Below are 24,709 nucleotides of genomic sequence, written 5' to 3' on the forward strand. Positions count from 1 at the left end.
CTTTGATGTGGTCGTACGTTTTCTGGAAACCAAGGTGACCAGCAGGGATGCCGTCGTGACGGGCTTTAAGAACATGAGCTCGAAGAGAGTGAGGCCGAGCGAGTATCCAGCGTTCACCCTCAGGGCGATAGATATGGCGGTACTAGACGTAGTTGTCGAGATTGAATTACGTCAGCTGTCGAAGAAGGTGGCCGTTGGGCGGGTGCGAAGATCCCTGAAGGCGGTCTATGATGCGTAGAAGGTAAGAGTCAGCGAGTTGCTAAGATATGAGCGATCCATGGTCATCAGAAGGAATCTGGTCGACAGCGGTTAAGGACAACCCAGGTGTGGAAGCACCGTCCGAAAGTTTGACCATTGCATGGCGCCGCAGGAAGCGGGCAGAGAGAAAGCGCATCTGCGTCCTGGTGCTCTTTACCACACTTGTGGATTGTATTGAAGTCGCATTCTTACAGACCGATAATCCAGTGACGAAGGCGTCAAGACATGTTCTTGAGCGTGGAAAGCGGACATAAAGCATGGTGGTCCGTAACCATGGTAAAATGGCGGCCGGTCGAAACTTCTGTACCGACCAAACGACAGCTAGACACTCCTGCTCAGTGATGGTATAATTATTTTCGGCGTTTGTCAGTACGCTGCTTGCGTATGTGACGACCCTCTCACGTAAAAACTTAGCTCGCTACAGGAGGATACAAGCGACGCCGTGACCGCTAGTGTCCGTATGGAGGAGTGTGGGTGCGGTTTCATCGAAATGGCGAAGTAGTGGTTCAGATGCGCTTTCCAGATGAGTAAACGCTGATTCACATTGGGGTGGCCACTGAAAAGGAACGCGAGAACCAAGTAATTTGTGCAAAGGTGCAGCTTTTGAGTATGAATCGGTGAAAACAAGAAGCGAGGCCAAGGAAACTGCGCAAATCTCTGGCCCTTTCCGGGCGAGGGAAGTGGAGAACCACTGAAACCTTCTCCGGATCAGGATGAATGCCGTCCTTGCTCGTAGTGTGACCGAATGCCTTAATTGTCTTGCTGGCAAGATGGCACTTTTTCGTGCTGTAGGCCAGCGTTAGCAAGGCACGTGAGAACTTCGGCCAGACATTACAGGTGTTAAGAGGAGTTTGATGAAGAAAACGACAATAATGTCCAGATAACACAAGCAAGTCTACCACTTCAGGCCATGCAGAATGGTGTCAATCATGCGTTGAAATGTTCCGGGAACATTTCAGAGGTCGAGTGGCATTACATTGGACTCTCTATCTGTAGCCCATTTGGTGTCGTAAACGCAGTTTTTCTTTATCGTCGTCATGCATAGGTAAGTGCCAGTAACCCGAACGCAGATCGAGGCTCGAGAAGTCTTCGGCACACTGCAGCGAATTATATATATATATATATATATATATAATCCCGACGAACGGCGCACCGTCGAGGGGTGGTTAAATAGGGTAAGCCCGAATAGTTAACACCGGTCGACAAACCGTGGTACGGGTGTCAAAAAAGCGCAGCTTGCTGCTAATCGGAAGTCTTCATTATTTACCTTATTCCGCAAAGGATAACGTTTAGGTATACGCCCTTTAGGGCTGGCCATGTATATTCAAATTCCCGAACGGTTCTCGGTCGCGAAAGAAATAAAAGCAAGAAGACGACCACAAACACTATGTACACAATATAGTATAACACACGTCGCAAGCATGCGACTGTTCGCAATGCACAGGACCTATAACAGGCGGCTCGCGTGTGATCCATCATGGCTGCCACAGCGATTATAGAAATCACCGACTGCGCGTCCTCGTCATGGGATGCCAAGTTTAATCTGACCTTGTATTGCTCGGCTGCGAAAACAGGTAAAGGTGCCGCGTCGCCGCTACTTTTTTACAAATCAGCCGTCTTTAGGAGACATCGTGGATCTCCTCGAAGCGTGTGAAAAGGGAGTCCGCGATGCCTAACCGAAGGCGAGAAGTTCTTGCGGATAAACACTCCAAAAGCACACGAGTCTTCCTGCGCCGCCTTAGCGCAAGCGTTGGAAGAGTTGGGGTCGAGCGTGTCAAAAAAGGGGTAGCTGGCCCGTGCCGTCGTACGACTCATCCACACTAAGGACCTTGTTGAAGGGAGGAAAGTGTTCTCATCGAGAACTAGGAGTACTGGATTTATTTACAATATCTACGTGAAGAGTGCACAATGTTACATCTCACCAGTCTAGCATGACTGAAAACGAAGCACACCGAGGAGCCGAAAACGGCTGCTTAAGACCCCCTCTGTCCTCCCTAGATTCATAGACCAGAGAAATCTGCCGTCCAACCATCGTCCAACCGGAGCGTCCAAAGTCGTCGAAGCACCCGCGTTGAGGAGGAGGAGGCTTCACACGCTCACTCCCGCACCTTTGTTTTGCTGAACACACAGAAAGGAGGGAGGCTTCGTGGACAGGAATCGTCACGTTTGACTCAAGCTGGCGTGTCTTGGTTCCTGGATTGATCGTGCAGTTAACTGGGGCGTTTGTCAAACGACCGTGGCGGTTACCGGGGTCCGTTAGGGAACGCCTTAGAACACCCCTTTTCGAGGAGTTTTCTTGCTCCCAGTGGTCCGCGAAGGCGACAGTGAACAAACAAACAATACTCGGTCCGCCAAACGTGTCTCGCCTTGGTGGCGCCGGTCTGCCCAGGAGCGCGCGTTGTTAGCTTCACGAAGCGGTTCGTCGCAGCGGGGCAGGAGATGCCAGAAGGTCACTACCCCCGCCGGCCGATCGTAACAGCGTCTGCACCTGGGGGGTCGAGTCAGCGATAAATTAATTGCTTATTTTGCGACAAGGAGATACTGGTACTGCTTAGTTCTTCAGACATAATAGGTCTCGCCTTCTGCTGCCACAGCATGCTGAAAAAACATAGTACAACTAACACGATGAAAACCTGAGACTACCGGTCCACAATAACATCACTTATCATACGCAGAGACAATGCAAAATGAAGACCGCTGTTACAAAAAATGAAACGTTATTGCATGTGCGTTCACAATGCCCAACAACGTCGCTCTGTGCTGTTGCTGCCATTGTTGCTTTCAGAGCTTCTTTGTAACGTCGTGGTGTTCTTTTGGCTGCTATGTGATAACGTCTTTATGTGTGCTGCTCTTTCTCCTACAATGACATGTGTTAAATTACACGAAAGTACGTACGCAGCAACGGTTATAGACCCAAAACGTAGCCAGCGCCGTATTTCTGCAGCACCATATCTTCTTCTATTATGATATTACAATTAAATAAAGAAAAAGAGAACCAGCAGCTGCTGTGATATGTCAAGTTTCCGGCAGAAATAACTTGAAATAGTCCCACGAACGTTCACAGCGCTGTAACTTGCTGTGGCTTAGCAAAGCAATTCAGCGCTACTTGAAATTACCGCGTTCATCGGTTTTCGCAGCATCGTACTCAACAACCGTGCAACGGGTCTGGTCTGGAACCGTGGTAAATACTACCAGTCTCATTATGCCGTGGAGAGTATAAGGCCAAAGTCATTAGGGTGTATTTTGGTGCCGCGCTAGACGTCTCGTTCACATAGCGGCCGCAACGTTGTACGAACGTAATGTACATGTATGATTTTGTGATGAATATAGACAATTAATTAGCATTTTGGCCACCGATTTCGCTCCCGAAGAAGTCTTGGGCGGCAAATAGCACCCTGCGGACCTTCGTTGGCCGCGGCTTAGGCTGCTTTATCCGTGTAACTTCACTGCCCACTATTTTAAAGTACCGCTCTTAATGGCCCGTTCCTGCGGTGAGCGTCGGCGGCGGTGGCGTAAGCGAGAGGGTGAGCACAACAGCGAAAGATGAAAGAGCGAACACGGGGCGGCAGATGAAAGACCTGAGCCGTGAACGGCTGACAACCAATGAGAGCAGCCCCTTCAGTGACGTGTGCGCGGGTAACTGGTTTCATGCGCGGACCCGCCCTAAAGCTCGATGCGTGCCCGTATCTGGTCTCAGCCGCTGATCGCTCGTTTCGTACTATCGTGGGATCGCGTCAGCTCTCAATGGCGCTTGTTTGGGTTGCTTGGCTTGGTCTCGTTCGCGCTTGATTCGATTGTCATGGTTTGCGAGTGTTTTGTAATCTGATTGCATGCGCGACGCGAATTGTGTAGTGCTTTCTAGAATCCAAGCGGCACCAGCGATTACACTCGATCCTTCGACGAGCCATGCGTAAAAGCCGACGCGCTTGACCCGCAGATTTTAGACGATTGCCGACTCTGCTACATGTCTCTCTCAGTTCTTTGCCTCAATATATCGCGAAATGAAAACACGTATAGAGGTGCGCTTAAGTTTCTCATTGGGAAGTATCGTAAGCGTCGGCGAAATTTGTTTGTGTTATACGTATGCAAATGACTTCGATCTCTTTTTGGCGCTCTGAGGTCTTGCCTCGGTGACCCACTCATTCAGAATGCGCAATAACCAGCGCATCGCAAGTCGAGCTCCCCCTGCGCGCGCACTCCGGGAAGCACGAGCCGAAAACGAGCTGTGTTCTCCGCTCATTGTTCTCACGCGCGTCACTCAAAAAGTGCTCCCGGGGAGAGGCAACTCGCAAAAAGAACCGCTCGCTGCTGCCACCTGCACGGGGAATAACGCGCTGCTTCGCACTCGCGCGCTCGCGCGCGGGTGACAGTCGCGTGAGTCGGGAAGCGGCGACTGTCGCTGTCGGCAAAGGCTGTATATACATACACGCGCGAACGACAGCCGCAGCGCGGCGGCAAGGAGCACCTGTGGGCCCGTGCTCCGAGGGCTGGCGGGAACGCGTGCAACGGTGCGGCGCGCGTCTCATCGCAGCTGCCGCGAGCGCGTCGCGCTCGAGTAGACGCACACGCTCTCGTCTCTCGCGCATAGGAGCCGACGCCGCCGCACGCCCCCGAAGAGGTCGCGAGCCGAGCCCTCACCCGACGACGGCGCACGGTCCTGCTGGACGGCGGTTTCGATCGTGGTTTCGATGCAGCGAATGCCTGCGTCCCGTACCCGATCTCTCGTTGTGTGCCGTGCTCTCCAGCGGTGCGCGATATTTCCGTGGCCCTCGGTGCGGACTCTCCTGGCGTTGCTGTGTGTGTGCGTTTGTGAGGAGTTCGCCCGCGCGTTTTGTGTGCTCGGCGTCGTTTCGCCGGCAAGCGTGTTTCCGCGCTCGCTGGGCGTCGTCTGGTGTACGGCGGCAAACGACGCTCGGGAGAGGCAGCGTGGGTGTGCTATCACCGTTGCCTTCTGATGCACCGGAGCTTGTGACCAAGTCCCGTCTCGGATAATGATGGGCGCATCGCCGTTCACCCTGACGCAGTCGTCTTACCGCCGAGGTCGCATCAAGCTGCGGCGGTTCTTGAGCGTGAGCGTTTCGCATGGAATCTCCTTGCCTTTTCTTGTGTTTTCGGGTTCGGCGTCATTTTGTACGCATCTACGGACTGATTTGATGCGGTACTGGAAACGCTGGTAGTATTGCATAGCCTGTTTTTTTTTTTTTCAAATACGATTGTCACTTGAGCAGGTATTGGTGACGCGAGATCAAGATGATGAAAGAAAAACGCACGATAACGAGAGCGTTTGATAATTAGCGTCGCATGCCTTTCGTCGAGACAGCGGTGCGGCAGAACTGGAGCCCGAACCATGGATCTAAACAGGTGATGAGGTCCTGTTTGGATTAACAGCCCATAGGCATTACAGTGAGCGAGATTTCGTTTAGGGTAATAACACGCGAACGTCCCACGTCGCGACGTTGTGTGTCCCAAAGTGTGAGCGCAGTATACGGAAGCTTAAGGGGGGGGGGGGGGGCTGAACTTTTAATTCGTAAGCATACTTTGGCGTGTAGCCCAGCAACATCTATCTGTAACGCGAAAAGTGTAATGCGTTGATCTGTACAAGAATGCGTAATTTGCGAACTTAAGGCATTTCATAGTAATAATAGTGTAATTTTAGATGATTGGTAGCTTTATAAGCGATAAGGAACAATCGAAACTCCCCAAAATATTGAGCAGGGAGAATACCCATATGGTTATATTTATGCATACCCACAGTGATATATCTGCTACGGACGGATGGATGTCTGATTTTCCCTTTATTAATTGTGATATATAGGGCTCAATAGTAAATGCGTGGGGAAGCCTATACTAGGGGTGGTCCAACCGGACTATGCGAGTGGGCCAACTTGAAATTTTGAGGTGGGCCAACCCAAAACTTGGGAGTACGCTTATTACGCATGCTTAAAGTACTCTAGTGCAACTTGCCGTGCGTCTCTGTTCGACTGCAGATGAAACGCGGCGTGACGCGGCACTTTAGTAAGATGCGTAAACGGGAAAGCGATGAGGCGAAGCGGCAAGCGATGTGTGCGGCGCGGCACACGCATTCAGAAAATAAATGTGCACTTGAGCGCTTCGAGAAATCCGCTCTGTCGAACGTGTGGCCTTTGCTCGTATTCCTATTTCGTTTGCGTGACATTTCACAGTCCTCATCTTCCCCGCGTGCTTTTTTCTTTTTTCTTTCTTTTTTTTTGCACTCGTCACCCAGCCGTCTGTGCCAGGACATGGTGGCAAAAGCTACTTGTTATATGTCTGTAGAAATGCCATTGCATGTGCGCGTGCATCAGTTTTTCTTCGTAAACAGATGTTATCGTCTGCTTCGTCATCGTAGGTTGCTGCACGAAGGGCTATAATTTTAAAGAAAGCCGAGAAGCATATGATCGGCGAACTACAGCGACAGTCAGCGAGACCTTTTTGTCGTGTCCCGACGGCTGATTTCCTGGAGCTCGTTGCTCTTGTTATTTCACTATGCTCCGGCTATGAGCTCGGTCGGCGCCACGTGTGAAAAGCTGCGCGTTCGACTTGTGACTCCTTGTAGGCAAATCCAGCTTAACGCAGCTTTTCCAACAACTCTTTGCAATAGCACCTGCAATGCTTGCTGAAAAAAAAAGAAAGAAAGCATACTGGGACATTTCTCCATGTTTCATGGCATACAACATGAGTAGACTTGTAGTCAGGATTGGTGCAACTATTTAACTCTGCAACAACCACCAGGCTGCTCGTTGTCGAGCTAACTGCTGTTTACCGCAACCCTGTGCCAATATATGTTTCCCTTTTTTTTTTCGCTTAAGGCTTGCCATTTGGTATGTGCTGTACGTGTATGTTGGCTACAAGGCCTGCGTTGTTTATGAAGTCAATGAGTGTTTTGTGGTATCTGTTGTCGAGTACCCAGTGATCATACCTAGACGACGCACAGCAGCGCCGGCTTGCATAGGAGACGGGAGCGTTCTGATTGTAAAGCCGGACAAGTCCATTCCACGCGCTTCCGTCGCTGGAATGCGGCAGTTTCGGCATGTTGCATCCAGCGGGAAGTGCCGCCAGATCCATTTACGAAGGGATCCTACCGAAACATTCCGTACGCGGTTCAATAATTCCACGTTTACCATAAAATTCCTACGCGGACTACATGGAATATATATGGTATCCATACATAGTCCATAAGAACAATATGTAAAATATACTGCAGCATTAGAATGGCATATGAAACACTTCAATAGAGATCGTTTGAAGGTCGGTGCCTAGCTCGCGGTCTCATAAGCACAACTTGCTCCATCTTAGATGACAGGAGAACACGCAGATATACGGTGGCATCTTTTTCTCGTTCTCGTTTATATATATATATATATATATATATATATATATATATATATATATATATATATATATATATATATATATATATATATATATATATATAAAACTAATGGCCGCAGGTGTCTCGGATATGTGAATATATATATATATATATATATATATATATATATATATTCACATATCCGAGACACCTGCGGCCATTAGTTTTTTTTTTCATGCAGGTTCACTTCCATTTATTTAGCATTTCTGTAATTGAATTAAGAACTACAAATAATTTACCCTATCCTGTCTTTGGTGCCATTGTTTTCTGGCTTTTTATAATTTGAGTAATAATAATCAGACCCCTCTGTTTCCTTTCTTCTCGTTGATATGTCCGTGAAAATCACTTGTACTTACTAATTTAGTTAAAGAAACGATAATTTAATGGAAATGAAAGTAGATGGAGAGACAATTGGCCGCAGGTGGGATACGAAGCCACGTCTTCGAATTACGCGTGCGATTCTCTTACCAGTCGAGCTACAGCGGCGCTGTTTGCCCATCCACTTTCCGGGGATTTATGTATGTCCACTAGAACTAACTTTGGGAATGTTTGCCAACGTACGCCACCACTCTAGGCCATCTATTGTAACCTATTTAATTTAATTGAGAACTACAAATAACTTCCCCCATGCCGTCCTTGGTGTCATTGTTTGTTGGCTTCTTATAATTTGACTGTATATATACATTACGAGCGCGGAATGAAGGATTGATGCGGGATGAGGGTGAAGGGGACATCTGTATAGATGTATGCAGGCAGCAGTGGTAGCGAGTGCTCGTAGCACGGTCTCGAATTCAGCTTAGCTTGACGAAAGTATCTGCATCAGCGATTAGCTCTCCACATCCGCTTGCGGACTTCCGTTTTCTTGTGAAGCTTGTAATGGGCCACTGAGGAATCGTTGAGATCGAGTTGTCGGACTGTAGACGGCGCATAGAGGTGACAGCTTGCGTGGTGTCAAGGAGGGCTTGAAGTCCGATTGTCGGAGCGCTGGCTTCCAGACATGCGTTACGCTGGTGACTGCGGACGAAATCACGCGTGAAGGAAACCGTTGTGACCTTGGGACAATTTGCGAGAGCGCTCGGCTTTAATCTCACGTGCGGCTGCATTTTCGTCTTCCACTCTCGCCCACAGCGCGTAGCAGTGCTCCCCGTCTCCTGAACACCGCGTTAAATTGCGCTTTGGGCGCATGCGACAACGCTGGAAAACGCTTGTAGCGAACAAGAACGGATGCAGGGAGGAGTATTGCAGAGTCTTCGGAGAGTCATTATACTACTACTGCGATCGCTATGCTCAATTAAACGCACTTTCATGCATTCAGCACAGTTTCTTTTTTTTTGGGGGGGGGGGGGGGGGCGTCAGTATAAGCATGTGCTAAGGGCGGTGTTTTGGCATCACCACTCTGGTTAACATTATTTTTCTTTTGACTTTTTTCTATCTATTCTGTAGGCTTAGTATGTTTGTGCGTCGGGTGTTTGTGTGTGTGTGTGTGTGTGTGTGTTTGTGTGTTATATAGAGGAATTAGTAGTGTTTATTTCTTTTCCTGCGCGTGCCTTGGTATAGCCGGCTTCATATACTTGCGGACATCTGTCTCAGGCGATGGAGAGAAAGCTAGGCGAAGCAAGCGCGCGACAGTGTGCCTGAGTTACCACTGTTTGATCCGCGTTTCTTGAAGCTAGAGAGCAAGAAACATAAACGTGTTACTTACTGAAGCATTTATAACCAAATGAGAAACAAAATAATAATCTTTTCATTTACTGCTTAATTTCTAACGTTTTGGCAGATACGAAACCGCCGCATGTAGCAAGCTACGCTGATTCGGTATATCTGATCCGCGAGAAGCCGAAACAGAAAGAGCTGTCAATCTTTGCCGGACTACTGCGTACAGTAGTGCATGTGCAGAAGCTGTGGCATCCCTATATCTTTCCCTTGATTGGCCCCTCAATAAAGTTGCCCCCCCCCCCAAATGTAACGTCACCAATATATTCCTCATTTGTCTAAAGTTCTTAGGCAACGGCAGCACCAGGTCGCGAGAACTACCAGATTACCTTGTTACCGTTCTGACGGTGTTGAATATTTAAAGCGGCTCTGTTACAAGCCTCACATGCACGCCGCACGTACTGGCGCTACCGCGACACAATAACAAACCGTCGAGCTTCTGTGACTGAGCGAGGTAAGCGGCATCTGCTCTCGAAAGACAAACACACACATGCACACAACAAAGAGAAAAGCTAACGCGTCGGTTCGCGTCTAAGAAGTCGGGGAATCCCTAGGGAAAACAATGCCTGCGCTCCGGTTCTTTCTGGCAGATTGCTGTCTTCCGAGACGCATAACAGCTGGTTACGCTCGCTGCGGGAAAGTAAGTGGGTAGGCCCAGGGAATCTGTGTCACGTCTCCGACTATGTCACAAAGGCTTGCGCCGCTGGGGAGCTTTCTTGATGCGTACGTGCGAGGACTGGCGTATTCATGGCAGCGATGCCTGTGATTTGGAGCACGCCGTCGTCTTCTCCTTGACATTACCTTCGGTAGCTCGCGCCTCTGGCAGAAAGAGAAATAAAAAAAGAAGTCGTTTCTGGTAATTTTGATGCCGCAGGTGTGTTTAGAAGATTGCGCTGAGCACGCATCTGTGCCCTTGCTATTGTTGTCTGTTAGGCAGGACGACAGAGACGAGAGAAAGAAGGCAAGGAATCTAACCAGAATACGAAATCCGGTTTGCTACGCTACACCGGGAAGAAGGGGAGGGGGAAGTAAGAAGACAAGAAGTAGCGAGAGAGACAGCAGAAACATATACGATCAGAGCAGGTCACGATCGCAGCGCACCATTACAGCGTAAGATTGCAGCAGCAAAATCAACACCACTTCATATGAAAAGTTCGTCTGCTAAAAGGCGTGTTATCCAAACCTGACACTCTAAGGACGTGAAAAGAAATGAAAACTAAGTGGTCGATAGCATCTCATAATTGCTTTTAAAAACTAATATTATATATTTGAAAAAAGAAGGAAATAAACTCGCTGGTAGAATTATACACTACGTACAAAAGAAGGGTAACATAATAAACTCAATGCAGAATCAGGGCATTGCGTACGAACATCGGTACAAAGTATCCGATCCAGCCATGCTCTGATGATGACATCAACACGCGTAAATTGTCATTTAGGCAGGGAACTCGTGACGGTCATTAAAGAAACAAAGAACCACATGAACAACAAACCAACCAACCAACCAACCAAACTAGCAAACCATAAAACAAACAAACAAACTATTCAACCTACACATTGTTATTCCCAGGGGTCTAATCAGGTCACCATATACTCGGTAGTTTTGTCATTCTGCGGCTCACGGAGGTCATCACAATTTCATGGCGCCAAGAAGACACACACAGGGAAGAAACGCACGCAGGCACACAGATGGCGCTCTGTTTGTCTCTGTGTGTTTCTTCCTTGTGTGCGTGTGTGTCTTTTTTAGCCTCCTAAAGTCATGCTTTCCATATCACACCAACGTGCACAAGAAGTTTTATTATCATAGAAGTTCCTTACGCAGGGGACTGTGACTCATGCAGGATCAGATCCGTGAACCACGATCAGCAACAGTCAACTCATTAAACGAGACACCGCTATAATGAGCGTATACAGCTGCAATATAACGCTATACAGTGCTCTGGAACGCCAGTAAATATTAAAGACAAAATATATATTATGCGAGAAAGAAATGTAAAACAAAACGAATACACAACGCCTGGCGTCACTACTTGAATTGCGGCATTAAAGTACTGCAGAGAAATGAAGTGGGAAACAGTAGTTCGTAGAGCGGACAACGCGTGTAAGTTTCACCACACGGTAAAAGAGAGCGAGAGAGAGGAATGCGATGCGAAAGTCGGGAATTTTAACTGGAAGATGAATATCCAGTTAGCTACTCTGCACTGGGGAAGGGGTAAGGGCAAAAAGCTCACTGTGGTTTGTTCTTGCAACATTTGTTCGATGCGATAAGATCCTTCGATATGCGAGAAGATCCATCCATTCATTTGTTAAAGCAAGCAAGTACGTCACAAATCAGACGTTTTTTTTTTTTTCGCACGCCCTAAGGGCAGCAGCTGTTGTCGATATTTAATAACTCTACACAAAGGGACATGTATTCTAGGTTAGGAGCCCGCCTACTAAAGGACACATTAAAAAAAACAGGGCCTGTATCCACAAAAGCGTCTTACGCTAGCTTTGTTCGTAGAGGAACATTTCAGCCAATACTGATACTGGGCATATTATTTGCATTGTTTGCATAGGCGGCAGGCCAAATAGAAAGACCACTTACGATCGAAAAGCTTTGTCAGTTCGGCCTCTGAAGATACCGCATTCGCCATATAGCAAGTACGCGTGCGCATCTTACACGCAAATATACTAAGTTAACGAAATAAGATGTGAATGCGATTAACACAGAGATTAAAGCTCATCACATGAAGCGTCTCACGTGCACCTTAGATGAGTGATATAGTTTCGTGTCCGCAACACACTAAAAATATTACTAAAAGTGCGAAGACGGGTGTCATAGTTTCAAGTAGCTGTCATTGCCATCTCGAGGCATGTCATTTTAGGCGCGACGATCAGAAGATTGAGGAAAAGTTGGCCTGTTAAGCTACCTAGCCGTTTCACCGTGAGAACTTCTGCCACGCACCACAGGAGTTATGCGGCGAAGTTTCCTCACCGGACTCGCCAGTTGGCGAGTCCGGTGAGGAAACTCACCGCATAACTTCAGTACTACTTTACTACGTTGTACTTCAGTAGTACAACGTAGTAAATTGCTCGTTCGCAATGTTGAATAATATTTTCCGCGGATCCCAAGAAGCTAATCTTACGAATTTTACGAAGCTTTCTTTAACGTTTACGCAAGATATATGCAAACGTAGTGCCACCGAAGTAAATTATTATTATTATTATTATTATTATTATTATTATTAGTAGTAGTAGTAGTAGTAGTAGTAGTAGTAGTAGTAGTAGTAGTAGTAGTAGTAGTACGATACTTTAAAAGAAGATAATATGTATTTCGATACAGCTCATTTTATATTGAAACATACTGGCTTTAATGCTGGCCCTGGCGTAACGTTAAAATTCGGTTTACCGAGAGCGGTGTGGATCAGAGAGCAGGCGGGGGTTCTAGTTCTATTCTAGTTGACATTAAAGAGCAAAACATGGAGCTGGGCAGGCCATGTAATGTGTAGGGCAGATAACCGGTGGAGCATTATAGTTACAGAATGGGTGCCAAGGGAAAGGAAGCGCAGTCGAGGAGGGCAGAAAGTTAGGTGGGGCGATGAAATTAGGAAGTTTGCGTGCGCAAGTTGGAATCAGCCAGTGCAAGAAAAGGGTAATTAGAGATCGCCGGATGAGGCGTTCGTTCTGCAGTGCACCTAAAAAGAGGTGAATGACGGTTATGATGATGGTGATGATGACGACTGGTTTGAATACGGGACCCCAGTATGTTCACGAGACATTATTTGATGCGTGGAATACAGCTATATTTATTGATAGGGCCTCTCTCTCTCGGTTTACCTGCGTTGGAAATATATTAGAGAGCTTTAAATTAGGGGACGCAAGCGGCTTGCGTTCCTTAACCTAAAAAACACTATTACGGAGGCACGCCGTTCCCGAACGGTTCGCCACTCAAGGCCACCTCCAAGCGCCGCATATGCGTTGCCCAATGAGGTCCGTGCTTCAGCAACCGACATCGTGTCCCGCTTGTCGTTCGGAGAGACCACATGACTGACTTTCCCTTGCTCACTCTCTCTCTCTCTCTCTCTCTCTCTCTAGATGCGCGGTGCTCTCGTTCTTCGCCGTTCCTCTTCGCTTGTGCTTCGGAGCGTGACTCGTGGCACAATTGCGTGCGGTTCGGTTCGGTTCGGAGCAGCCATGGCGACTGCGCACCTGTCGAATGCACGCGCAGCCGTGTGGTACAGGTGTTTCAGAGACCCGCGTGGCGGTGTACGGTGCAGAGACACGGCGGTAGTCTTTTTTTTTTTTTCACGTTTATATCATCTCTGTTCTACTCTGCGACACGTGGTGTGGCTGTGAACAGATTGAGATAGACAGTACCTCTGTCCTCGGTTACGCTTTTATTTATTTATTTATTTATTTATTTATTTATTTACACAATGCCGCAGGCAGCAATTCTGCCCAAGCAGGAGAGGGTTTACAAAAGGTGCTTTTTCAACATACTTTCAAATGGAACATAGAATGAAAAATGCTATGTTATATGGCATAGAATATAATAATAGCAATAAACAATAATGTATATATCATGCCCTGAAACAACCCTAAAGTCTGAGTCCTAGAAGTTAAAAAAAAAGAGGGGGGGGGGTAAAAGTTACGAACAACTGGGCATAATCAATTTAAGTTCACTACACAAAGGACGAGAAAAGGGCTTGAGCAATGGTTGAAACTACGATACAACGCACAGGCTCGAAAAATGAAAAAAGAAAGATGCAATCAAAGTGCCATATGGAAAATTTCAATATCTAGAAAACAAGTATTATAGAGACTGCATTCTGTGCACAGTGCAGTGTTGGCTATCGCTGAGGAACGTGGAAAAGTATTTACTCCCGGCTGACCTTACGCTGAAGTTGAAACACGATACAACTGAGTGGTTCGCGGAAAGGTACAGATACGACGTGAGAGTTTGGATAGAAAACGAAGGTCAGCGCAATTAGGTCTGCAACCAAGGAACGACACTTACGGTGTCGCCCTGGAACAGCGCTAGAACAAAATCAATAATGCTGGAAATTAAAAAGAAAAAAAATTGACAATGAGACTAATAACAACTACACCACAAAGGGGAGTTCGCATGATGTCTAACGTCTGTGCACGTCGTTGACCAAATGATTTGCGTGACCTGTACGGTCTTCGTCTTGCTGGTGCACGACTCCTCCACGCACCAAGTGGGCTCTATGTCCAAACACACAGCTCAGTCCAAGTTCATGTCCACAGCACTAGCACGAGGGCGTCACTTCCTTAAATAACTCTGGAGGAGTATATTTATCGCATACGCTGATTTAACCCTGTGCCCAAAATGTTTTAGGTAATGTTCGTCTTTTGCTGCAGATGACTTGGTGAATGTGATCCAGGCAACATCTTTTTTTATATTATTGTTATCGTGACGGGGCCCGCGTGTGTTCCTTTCCGTTTTTTTTTTTTTGTGTGTGTGTGTGTTTTATATTTTTTGCTTATATTTCTTGTTGTCTAGTATATTTTCTGTGTTTCTTCGCTTCACAGCTCGCGTCTCGAGTTCGGCGTATCCTATCGCAGATAACCTGAGCGCGATGCTCTGTTATTTATTTATTTATTTATTTATTTATTTATTTACTTATTTATTCATGCTTGTTTTCAGTGCTACACCGTGAGGTTGCTGAAATCAGTCTCTTATATAATATTCAATCATATTTACAACTGTTCGTTCGCGAGAGACGCGTACGAGCGTTTACCTGTATTCGCAATTTCGAAATATATAGTTAGATTATATTATTCAGTGGCAGACAACGAAACGACGATGCGGGTTATACGGTTCGCGATGCAGGTGCATCGCAGCCTCCAGGGCCTTGTACGTGAGATGCCAGCGCTTTCAGAGACTCGAAGAACACGTTGCAAAACCCCCCAAACTAATGCATGTTAGCAGGCATTGCTGAGCCTGTCCACCGAGTTTTATGTAGGAATTATTATTATTATTATTATTATTATTATTATTATTATTATTATTATTATTATTATTATTATTATTATTATTATTATTATAGGAAACGGGGAGGGAGCAACCTGACAACTGCCACCGAGAGGGGCGCACAACGCGTGCCCACTCTTTCAGGAGGAGGGAATAAAAATAGGAGAAGAGGAGAAGATAGAAAACAAAGAAATAGGAAAGGAAATATGAAATAGATAAATGACAGGTGCACGGATGAAAGAAAGTAGGAACACGGAAAAGATGTCTGTAAACGGGAGGCCAAATCAGTTTTCTGCACGAAAGCTAGCAAGGCTCTATGGGCCTGGTCGCGCTGAGCAGCACTCCCTCTCGGAAACAGGCAATCGTCAAGGGTCGTACACTCGAGTCCCACTAGTCCATATTCATTAGTTAGCAGTGCACGTTGTGTGACGAATGCGGGACACTCCAATATAGGGTGTTTTCAAGTGTCTCACAGGAGCCACAGGACGTAGACGACGGACTGTCCACACGTCCTTGACGATATACAAGCGTTCGCGCAACCAACACAGAGCCAACTCTTAATTTCCCTAACAGTGCTCTCTAGCATTACGAGGCAAGCCACGACCACGGGGAGGGAACGAGCCGTTTGCAACACGTTGGTCTGCACGTGCTGCTTTGAGGGGATTCGGAGGATTAACACACGAGTGTCTGATGCAGCGGAAGACGTGCTCTGTTCTTGCGTATGCCGAGCATACGGGTCCGTGGAAATTACACGGCAGTCATGAGTCGTAAGTACACACAAACGCAAAAAAAGAAACAAGAAAGAAAAATCCTACGCCTAGACAAGACAGCGTTGATTGTATATTAGAGCTAGATTCGTTTCGCCACTGTCCGTTATATAGGCTTACGAAATCTTTTAATATGTGCTATCGCTCTGCTCCTCGGGCCGTGCTTATGCAACTGCCGTGTTGACGTGAAAGCTTAATACCTGCAGCTGCCAAGTGCACGTCCGTATGTCGCCCCTTGTGTTTAGGTAGCGCTTACGTAACAGTCGTTTCCCGCAGGCACACTGTCACCTATATGCTTAGTTGTTGGTGTGGCCGTAACAGTAGCTTGCATTGTGTTGTGTTCAAAGTCAGTCTCGCATGCTAACCTACGCCTCACAACTAAAACATAGTACCTTATTGTATATCACGGATTATTTGCGCTCAAGCGTACTTTTAAGATCTGCATCGGGGAAAAAAATGTAAGAAACGTTAGTTGCGAAAGAGCAGTGCCGATGTCTTCTTCCACAACCGTCAACCCTTCTGTGGCGACACTGCGAGAAGCGTCGGTGGTGTTTCCGGAACTAACGTATACAGACCGACGCTATACGCATAACTCCGGAGACCCGCGTGCGATGCCAGCCGCTGTGTCAGACGCAGCGCGAGCCGTCGATTTTTCCAGCCTGTAGATGCGAGTCTAACTGGATGCCAGAGCAGCCTCACGTCGACGCGAAGAAAGAAAGCATTTTCTCGAGGCGTCGCAGGCGCACTGGCATGCATGCACGCGCCTCAGCGCGTAATGCGGGTTGCTGTCTTCACTGGGAGAGGACGGGCGCGCTGAGACAGCTGTCCGCGAGTGTAGCGGATGGTCCCGAAAGCAGCCCGAACGCGGCGCCTGCGTACCTATGCGCTTACGCCGGTTCGTCCCGAACGACGTCAAAGACGTGCGCCCCGCTTATTGCTTTCATCGGCCGCCCGCGCTATATACGCTCGACGTTCCCGCTGGCGCTTCCCGCGTCGTTCTGCTTGAAGTCTGGGTACACGTGCGCCGGCGCATGTACGCCGGGCCAGCGAGTTTCCTCGTGAGATAGTTTTAGCGTGCAAGGCACACTTACTGGCGTATGTAGACGTCCCGATTTCGCTGTAACGGGAAAAAGTGTTACGTATATACGCATAGACGAGACCAGCATGAGCACAGCACGCTCGTGGCGACGTGTCGTGACGGCGCGTTTAACGGAAAATCACGCTGCACATTTATTGGAATGATCGACCGTTATTCCACGACTTTCTGCGCGCTGTCGTTAACGCTTCGGCAGTGAAACAGGTATTTTTCTTTCTGCGGTTTTAACTTTTGAAACAGTGAAAACTGGAGAGGAAAAAAATTCTTTGCACACGAAAAAAAAATGCAAGAAAATGGAAATCAAGTTCAACGAAATTTTAGGTTAGATGCCTAAATTATATCTCGTGCATATAGCAATCAACTGTGGAATAGACGGCATTTCAGTGGAAAGAGTGATGCGTGGGACACACGGGCGAACGTTTCTGATGCTTTATGTTTGATCAAAGCACAACGAGGTGTGTCTACAAGCGATGCTGCGCCAAGATGTGTACGTCTCGTCACTTTCGAAGATATAGGTTCACTTTCGCGAGATTTCACGAGGTTCGTCACCGAACGCGCCCGCCTATTACACGGTTGGCAGCGTTTCTGGCGCTGTGCCTGCGATCGGACATACATACATACGCACGGTCCCTATATATAGGAGCGCTGTCAGCCGTATACTTCGACGCTTCCAGGTCCGAGAGTCTCGCGAGATCTCGCGAGGGTGAAACCTATCTCCGAAAGTGATTCGCCCCATGGTTTTCTGATATGCCTCCACGCTGGTTCCATGTGGCTTTGGTGAAACATTCTCTCAGTCGGTGGCTGTGCTCGTATAGCTAGCTCATGGCGCTTTTCTGGTTCCGCCAACTCGATCCTTTCACAGTTTGCTTCGATGGTCAGATTGCATGCACTTCTCCTTTGAAGAGTTCTTGCCGTACCATAGGAGGAGGCTGCAATGCAGCACCTGTCAGCGAGTCTATGGCCGATGAATGTTTCCTTGACGTTCCAAGATCTCTGTGTATACTTAGTGTACACGTGTGAAATCTCCGTTAAAGCGTTCTTTTTTAATGGCTGTAACACGACGTCGGAGCCCCATGATAACTTCTGCGGAGTGAGCATTGATTCTTTTATGCGGCACGTGTATGGTGAGCGCCGCGCAGGACGTCATGTTGTGTAGCATGGCAAAGCTCGTTACATCTTGATCGTGTGACTGTGTTTTTCCCGCATTTGGCTTTGTTTCTCGCCGTCCACTCGGGTACACGCTCATGGCTATTTTTGCCATTGAATAAGCCGACCTAACGAACTTAGCCTTACTTCGTTGGTTACGTGTGGGTGAGGCTTGTTACAACGCTACAAGCTTTAATAAAGCGGTTCAATGGCCGTGCGGACATTTGCTGCGCTAATGGCGTGAAATCGGCCGCTCTCTTGCAGAAATCGAAGGCGCTTTCGTCGTGGGTCTTGCAGTTTCGCTTTTACGGCCGGAATTTGCGAGCGGCTGGCTTGCACTAATTGAAGAGCAGTATCGTGCCACGTGTATGGCGAGGGTTCATCTCAGGTCGTTTTTAAATGGAAACTAGCCTCCCAACACGCTCTCCATGAGATCACCAAAAGGTAACAATCTCTTGAGGCTGTGTCTGAGTTGGAGGGGAGTATAGTCGGAGTGGAGGTTATTCGGTGTCAGAAACCCGCCCCCCCCCCCCCCACAAGAAATTTCGTTAATCACTCTGAGAACAGCTTCCTATAACATGATCACAGTTCCTTTATATAAAAGAGAAAGAAAACAGCTTAAGTTTGAGAAATGTGGAGAGCTCGTCCAGACGAGTTTTTTTCTCTGTCCTGCTACTCTGCGTGAAAGAACGGGAGAAGGGAAAAAAAGGGGGGGGAGACGGGGTGCGAATGACGACGATGAGTAGGGTAAACTGTGTGCGCCTGGGCTAGACATATATACCTTTACTGCACCCATTACGTCACATTGCACAGGCGCTTGTCGTGCAGTTCTAAGGCGTAGAGCTGGGGTCGCTGTCAATTAAAAAAACACGTCAAGAGCGTTCTTGTTGCGTTGTCAGCGGTTGGATGTCGTCGTGCCTATCACACTTTTCTAGCCCAGCCGGTCGCCATAGTGAAGTTTCAGACGCGCTAACACCGGCCAATAACGAAACGCTCTTACGTAAGACGTAGGAGTTTTCTTACGTAAGAGTTTTCCGAATATATGGCCCCGTTTTACCAGCACGAGGACACATCTTACGACGAAATCAAAAGGCCCTATCGTGTTGAGACCCGAAGGCAGATCAGGGACATTATCGCCTTTCAAATCGGTTCTTATTGCCGGCTGGTATGCTACTAACTAACTAACTAACTAACTAACTAACTAACTAACTAACTAACTAACTAACTAACTAACTAACTAACTAACTAACTAACTAACTAACTAACTAACTAACTTTTTTATTGTTTAAGTACCAAGCTTATGTGCTGAAAGCAACACCTCCATGTGCACTTGAACAAAGTAACTAGCTCCTCGCGTTTGTTGTTATAAACTCTTTTGTATGCCTAAACACAGAGATAAAAACGTAACATCGTGGGGTCGGTTGGCAATTTGACGCTACGCCCTGAACTTCTCTTTTATGTCCTCTGCCAATATTCGGAACGCAACTCACGGGTGCTTCTCTTCGCCGTCTGTGACGACACCACGGTCGACATCACTTAGTGGTGAGCGCCTGTGCGTGTCTTCTTTTTGCGCGCTCTGTTACTTTATTCCGTAACGTGAACCACCTCGCCCAACAATACATCTCGTCAATCGAGATGCACGCCTTGTAAACTTCTGCCAGCAGGCACGAAAGGTGCAGCCCTGTACGTTTCTCGCCATATGTATGTAGTGCATCTGAGCAAACTCTCGCACGCGCTCGCAACATTCAAACGCGGACTCCCGGCATGCAGTGCGCGTCAGGGGAGGTCTTCTTGCCACTTTACACCCTCGGTATACACGCACCAAGTGTGCCGCGGCTTCGCGGGTGAACAGCTATAACAGAGTCTAGCAGAGACGATTCATTGTTCGCTGTCACGTGCACGAGCGATGCTATAACGCCGAAGGCGTTTAACATATCAAACGCATCGTGGCATTTATTTTTTCCTCGGCGTTGCTATTCACCCATATAGTTCACCCGCTGTAATTCAAGTGCCCCCAGCCTTCGCATCTGTCAAGGACGAGCAATTGACGCTTCGTCCAATAAAGAACCTACGCAAGCATAAGGAACGCCAAGGCGATTCTCCAACTATCACGTGGCGCTGTCAATACGATTATACTCACAGCCACGTCTTTATAAATGTGCGCACAATATACACTGAGTTGTCAGCACAGCTTAGGCTTAGTGCGCGCGCGTATGGCAGCGTCGACGGTATGGAAATTAAAGCTTCAATATTGCGGAACAATATGATATAGCGCGACCTTTGACCGCTCCTCTAGTTAGCACAGTCGGCGATTATTAGCGCAGTAAGCGTGCAGGCAGCCAGCCTGACGAGAAGGCAAACCGTCCGCCTCCCGTTGTAGCCGCTTCATCGATAAGACAGACACGAACGAATGGGAGGCAAGTATTTTATTTAAGCTCAGACTCAAATGGGGGGACGTGTCCAATCGGCCCAGCAGATTAAGCAGTTGCCATTTATAGGCTTAGCTCACTGACCCGCAGCATCAGGGATTCACAATGTGTGTACGTTTTAAAGGACGACCGTTGAAACACAGACGCTTACTGCCACGAAATGTGCGCTTTGGGAGTGAAAACAGCTGCGCGGCGGGAACACGCGCATCCGGTTCACGGCGGGCGAACGGCCTCCTTCTCCGGTGGGACCCTGAACCCGCTCAACTGCGCATTCGGTTTGACGAAGTCGCATTATTCGCTGAGCCTAACTTTCTTCTTCTACTCTTCTCTTTTTTTTTTTTTTTGTCTTCTGTTCTTTTTTCCCCCTCCTGTAAACGAATATTTTCGAAGTCGCACGCGCGGTAAGCGAGGACTACCGCCTGCGTGCTCTGCTTGTACAAAGAACGGTGAACCAAAATATACAAAGGTAAATGGAGGCAGCCTCTTACTTTTCGCGCTTACCTGTGTCGCCGCAGCCTGCGCTGCGTGGAGATAGAAAGCATCACTCCTTCCACGGCAAAGAGCGAAAAGTAGGAGAAGAAGAATATAACGGAACGTGACAGTCGGCGTAGACAAATAGAGATTGCACGAGTGGAGATGAACAGATTAAGAAAAACCGCGCGCAATATATATGAGGCTCTGCCGTGCGCGCACAAAGTGTTCCCGTTTGGTGAGCGTGTCTTTCTCCACGCGGCGCGCAGCGGTACGCTAAATGCAAAGCAATTTCGTTTTAGAGAATGTTGTTTTCACCAACTCTCTAGCTCTCTCTCTCTCTCTCTCCGTTTCCTGCCGTCTTTCGCATAGAGGCCTTTCCGCACGCGCGAGAGTGCGTGAGAGTGAACGACGCTTCTGCAGGTGCATGTCCCGCGCACGCACTACAACGTTGCGTCGAATCACGTGGTGCCTCTGCAGAGTTCCGTCTCGCTAGTTAAAAACTGTCGTCAGGTCAGTTGGTTAAGCACGCGTATAGCGAAGCTGAGCACGAAGAAGAAACAACAAAAGAGGCACAAGAGAAAGAGGAGACGATCGCTTCAGGCTATCTCTCCCTCTTTGCGTGCGTGCGTGCGTGCTTCACGGTGTTGACGGGCGATTTAAGGCGCAGGCTGCCATTCGAAAGGCCGTCAACTATACAGAGGAACGTCGAGTGCAGGGTTTGGGGACCACCGGCACTGATGTTATTAACTACGCTTAGGCAGCGCCGGCGGTTTTCGAACCCGCGACCTCCCGTATCCGCGGCGAAGCAGCTGCGTGCAGCGGATGAGCAGACCTTGTCATAAATTGCGTGCGTTGTCCTCTCGCAGCCTTGGCAGCAAGTTCAGCAACAGGCAACGATAGATACGCATCTGTGCAAAAATAGATACGCATCGCATGGAATCTGCTACGTATAGCAGAGCACAGAGACGGGCGCTATATATAAGTACTTAAATCTGACAACGACTCTGTTTTCGCCGTTCTACAACCCCTGCTGGCACGAAGTGACTGCATCAAGTGTATGTCAATGTATTTGACACCGGTGGCCTCCGACATAGCTGCCCTCTTTTAAACGCTTACCGGAGTGCTCTGAGATGACGTCAAATATCACCCCTTGTTTCTATATAAACTTTCGTTTATTTAATATGTCTACGTGTCCATAACTAATGATATTTGCTGCTCAATAAACTATCCGCTAAACTATCAAGACCCCCTGACTGCTTTCGCTGCATGCATTTAGAATCTCTTTTGATGCTATACACAAAGGAAGACGGAACCACTTTTCGCCGTATGGTTACGAAATAACCACGCCCTCGAGGACCGGGCGCTTTCGCGACGTTTAAGCGCGCTTACCCCATACGGAGGAATAAAAGAACGATGACAGTGCACGGTGCGGCGCCGCTCGAATCCGGCGACAATTTTAGGCACCGAGTTGCACAACCACGGACCTCCATTTTTGCGTGAAGCCTTCAGCACCTCCGCCTCTCCTTGCCATTTATTTCCGAGATGTACGCACTATATATATATATACGTGAACAATAATTCTGCTTTGAATAAACCAAGAGCTTGAAAGGAGGAGGCGTCGACGGTGTCCATGATACCGTCGTCGCAAGCGCGATTGATTATTTTATTTTTGCGCCCGTCGCAAGGTTGCCGCGTACTACACGGGCAGGAAACGGGTCGTGTACAGCTCCATTTGTATTACACGAGGACGTGGAGAAAGGCGGGCGCGGTGTCCCCCGGACGTGTGTGTTCCACGGCGCATTGCGCAAGCGAGGTTCGATCGGCGCCCGCTTATAACGCGCATGGGGAGGCATTAGTTACTGCGATCGAGGTGAGGGGTGTGAGCCCTGCACCTGCCGACGAGTGTTCTCCTCTTGGCTTGCCTGGGCTCTTCTTGCGGTGCTTTCGATGGCGTTTCTTTCGCTTCCACTTCGCCGCATTCGCCACGGGCGTTTCTTTGTTGACTTTTTTTTTCTGTGTGTCCCAAGTACAGTGTGTGTGTGTGTGTGTGTGTGTGTGTGTGTGTGTGTGTGTGTGTGTGTGTGTGTGTGTGTGTGTGTGTGTGTGTGTGTGTGTGTGTGTGTGTGTGTGTGTGTGTGTGTGTGTGTGTGTGCAGCATGACAAAGAACACGTTTTAAGCATTAGCGCGAAGAAGAAGACGCTTCTAACATCGCGCGCTGTCTACCATCTTGTCAGCTTCTACAGTTATTGTAAATATCCTGTAAATATATTTCTTACCTCTTTTATCCCGCAACATTTTTGGTGAAGGTGCGGGGTAAAAGAAGTGAGCAGTATATTTCGTCCCTTAAGGATCCTTCGGGGCGCCTTGGCTGCTGACGTCTGCGCCTTCAAGAGTATACGACTATTCAGTTGTATACAAGACCGGCCGGTAACGTCAAGATGCGGACTGCTTGTCGCGCCATCCTGTTGACCCACCTGACGTTTCTGCAGCCGGCCATAGCTGTCACCCTTCTCTCTCCTGCTTCTTTTCGCGATTTCGGAGCGGAACAACGTCGGGACGCCTCCTTACAAGACCGTATTCAACGGCTCACTTCAACGACGCCCGATACTTACCTTCGCATGTTTGAACTTCAAGATGGTGTACTGTACCGCTCTAACATGCGCCCGGACGGCCCTGACCGACTCTTCGTTGTGCCTGAGCCTCTGCGTCAGACGGTTCTCGCCCAGCTTCATGGTGTACCGACTGCCGGTCACCTTGGCGTGTCGCGGACTTTTGACCGCGTTGTTCGGCGCTTCTTTTGGCCTGGTCTTTACCGTGACGTCTGCCGTTGTGTCGCTTGCCTGTGACCTTTGTCAACGACGAAAAAAGCTGACCACACTTCCTGCTGGCAGCCTTCAACAACTTGACCTACCATCCAAACCATTATCCCATGTAGGTGTTGATCTTTTAGACCTTTTTCCTACCTGTGCTTCGGGGAACAAGTGGATCGGTGTAGGAACAGGCTACGGCACCCGATACGCAATCAACTGGCTCTTCCGACAAGCTGTGCAGTGATGTCGTCGACTTCCTCTTAGAGAACGTCATCCTTCATGCCCCGCGACAGCTCCTCACCGACCGAGGCCGCTACTTTCTTTCTAAAGTTGTTAATGACAATCTACACTCGTGAGCGCCTAAACACAAACTTGCTACTGCTTACCATCCACAAACTAATGGTCTAATGGATTATCTCAACCAATCCCTTACGACATGCTGTCCACGTATATCTCTGCTGACCATCGCGACTGGGACGTTGCATTGCCGTATGTTACATTCGCTTATAATTCTTCTCGCCGCGATACCACAGGCTTCTCTCCATTCTTCCTCTTGTTGGGCCGCGACCCTACGCTACCTTTCGACACCGCTCCTGCCTGCTAGTCTTAATTTCATGTCCTAGCACGCCCATGAAGCCATACTCAAAG

General features: G+C 48.2%; 1 protein-coding gene across 3 annotated transcripts in view; it reads left to right on the forward strand.

Moving 5' to 3' along the window:
* Positions 1 to 24,709, forward strand: part of LOC142576051 (pleckstrin homology domain-containing family G member 5-like) — a 747,630-nt gene that overhangs the window by 257,396 nt on the left and 465,525 nt on the right. The window contains exon 1 of one of the 3 annotated variants that reach the window (XM_075685969.1): positions 4,635 to 5,327. The exons of the other annotated variants lie outside the window; for them this stretch is intronic. Coding sequence (XP_075542084.1) covers positions 5,250 to 5,327 — 78 coding nt within the window. The 5' untranslated portion in view covers positions 4,635 to 5,249. Of the gene's footprint in view, positions 1 to 4,634; positions 5,328 to 24,709 lie in introns of those variants that run through there. 3 annotated transcript variants of the gene reach the window in all.

This window comes from Dermacentor variabilis, chromosome 3 (assembly GCF_050947875.1).
Source record: "Dermacentor variabilis isolate Ectoservices chromosome 3, ASM5094787v1, whole genome shotgun sequence".
In the NCBI taxonomy this organism is placed as follows: Eukaryota; Metazoa; Arthropoda; class Arachnida; order Ixodida; family Ixodidae; genus Dermacentor; species Dermacentor variabilis.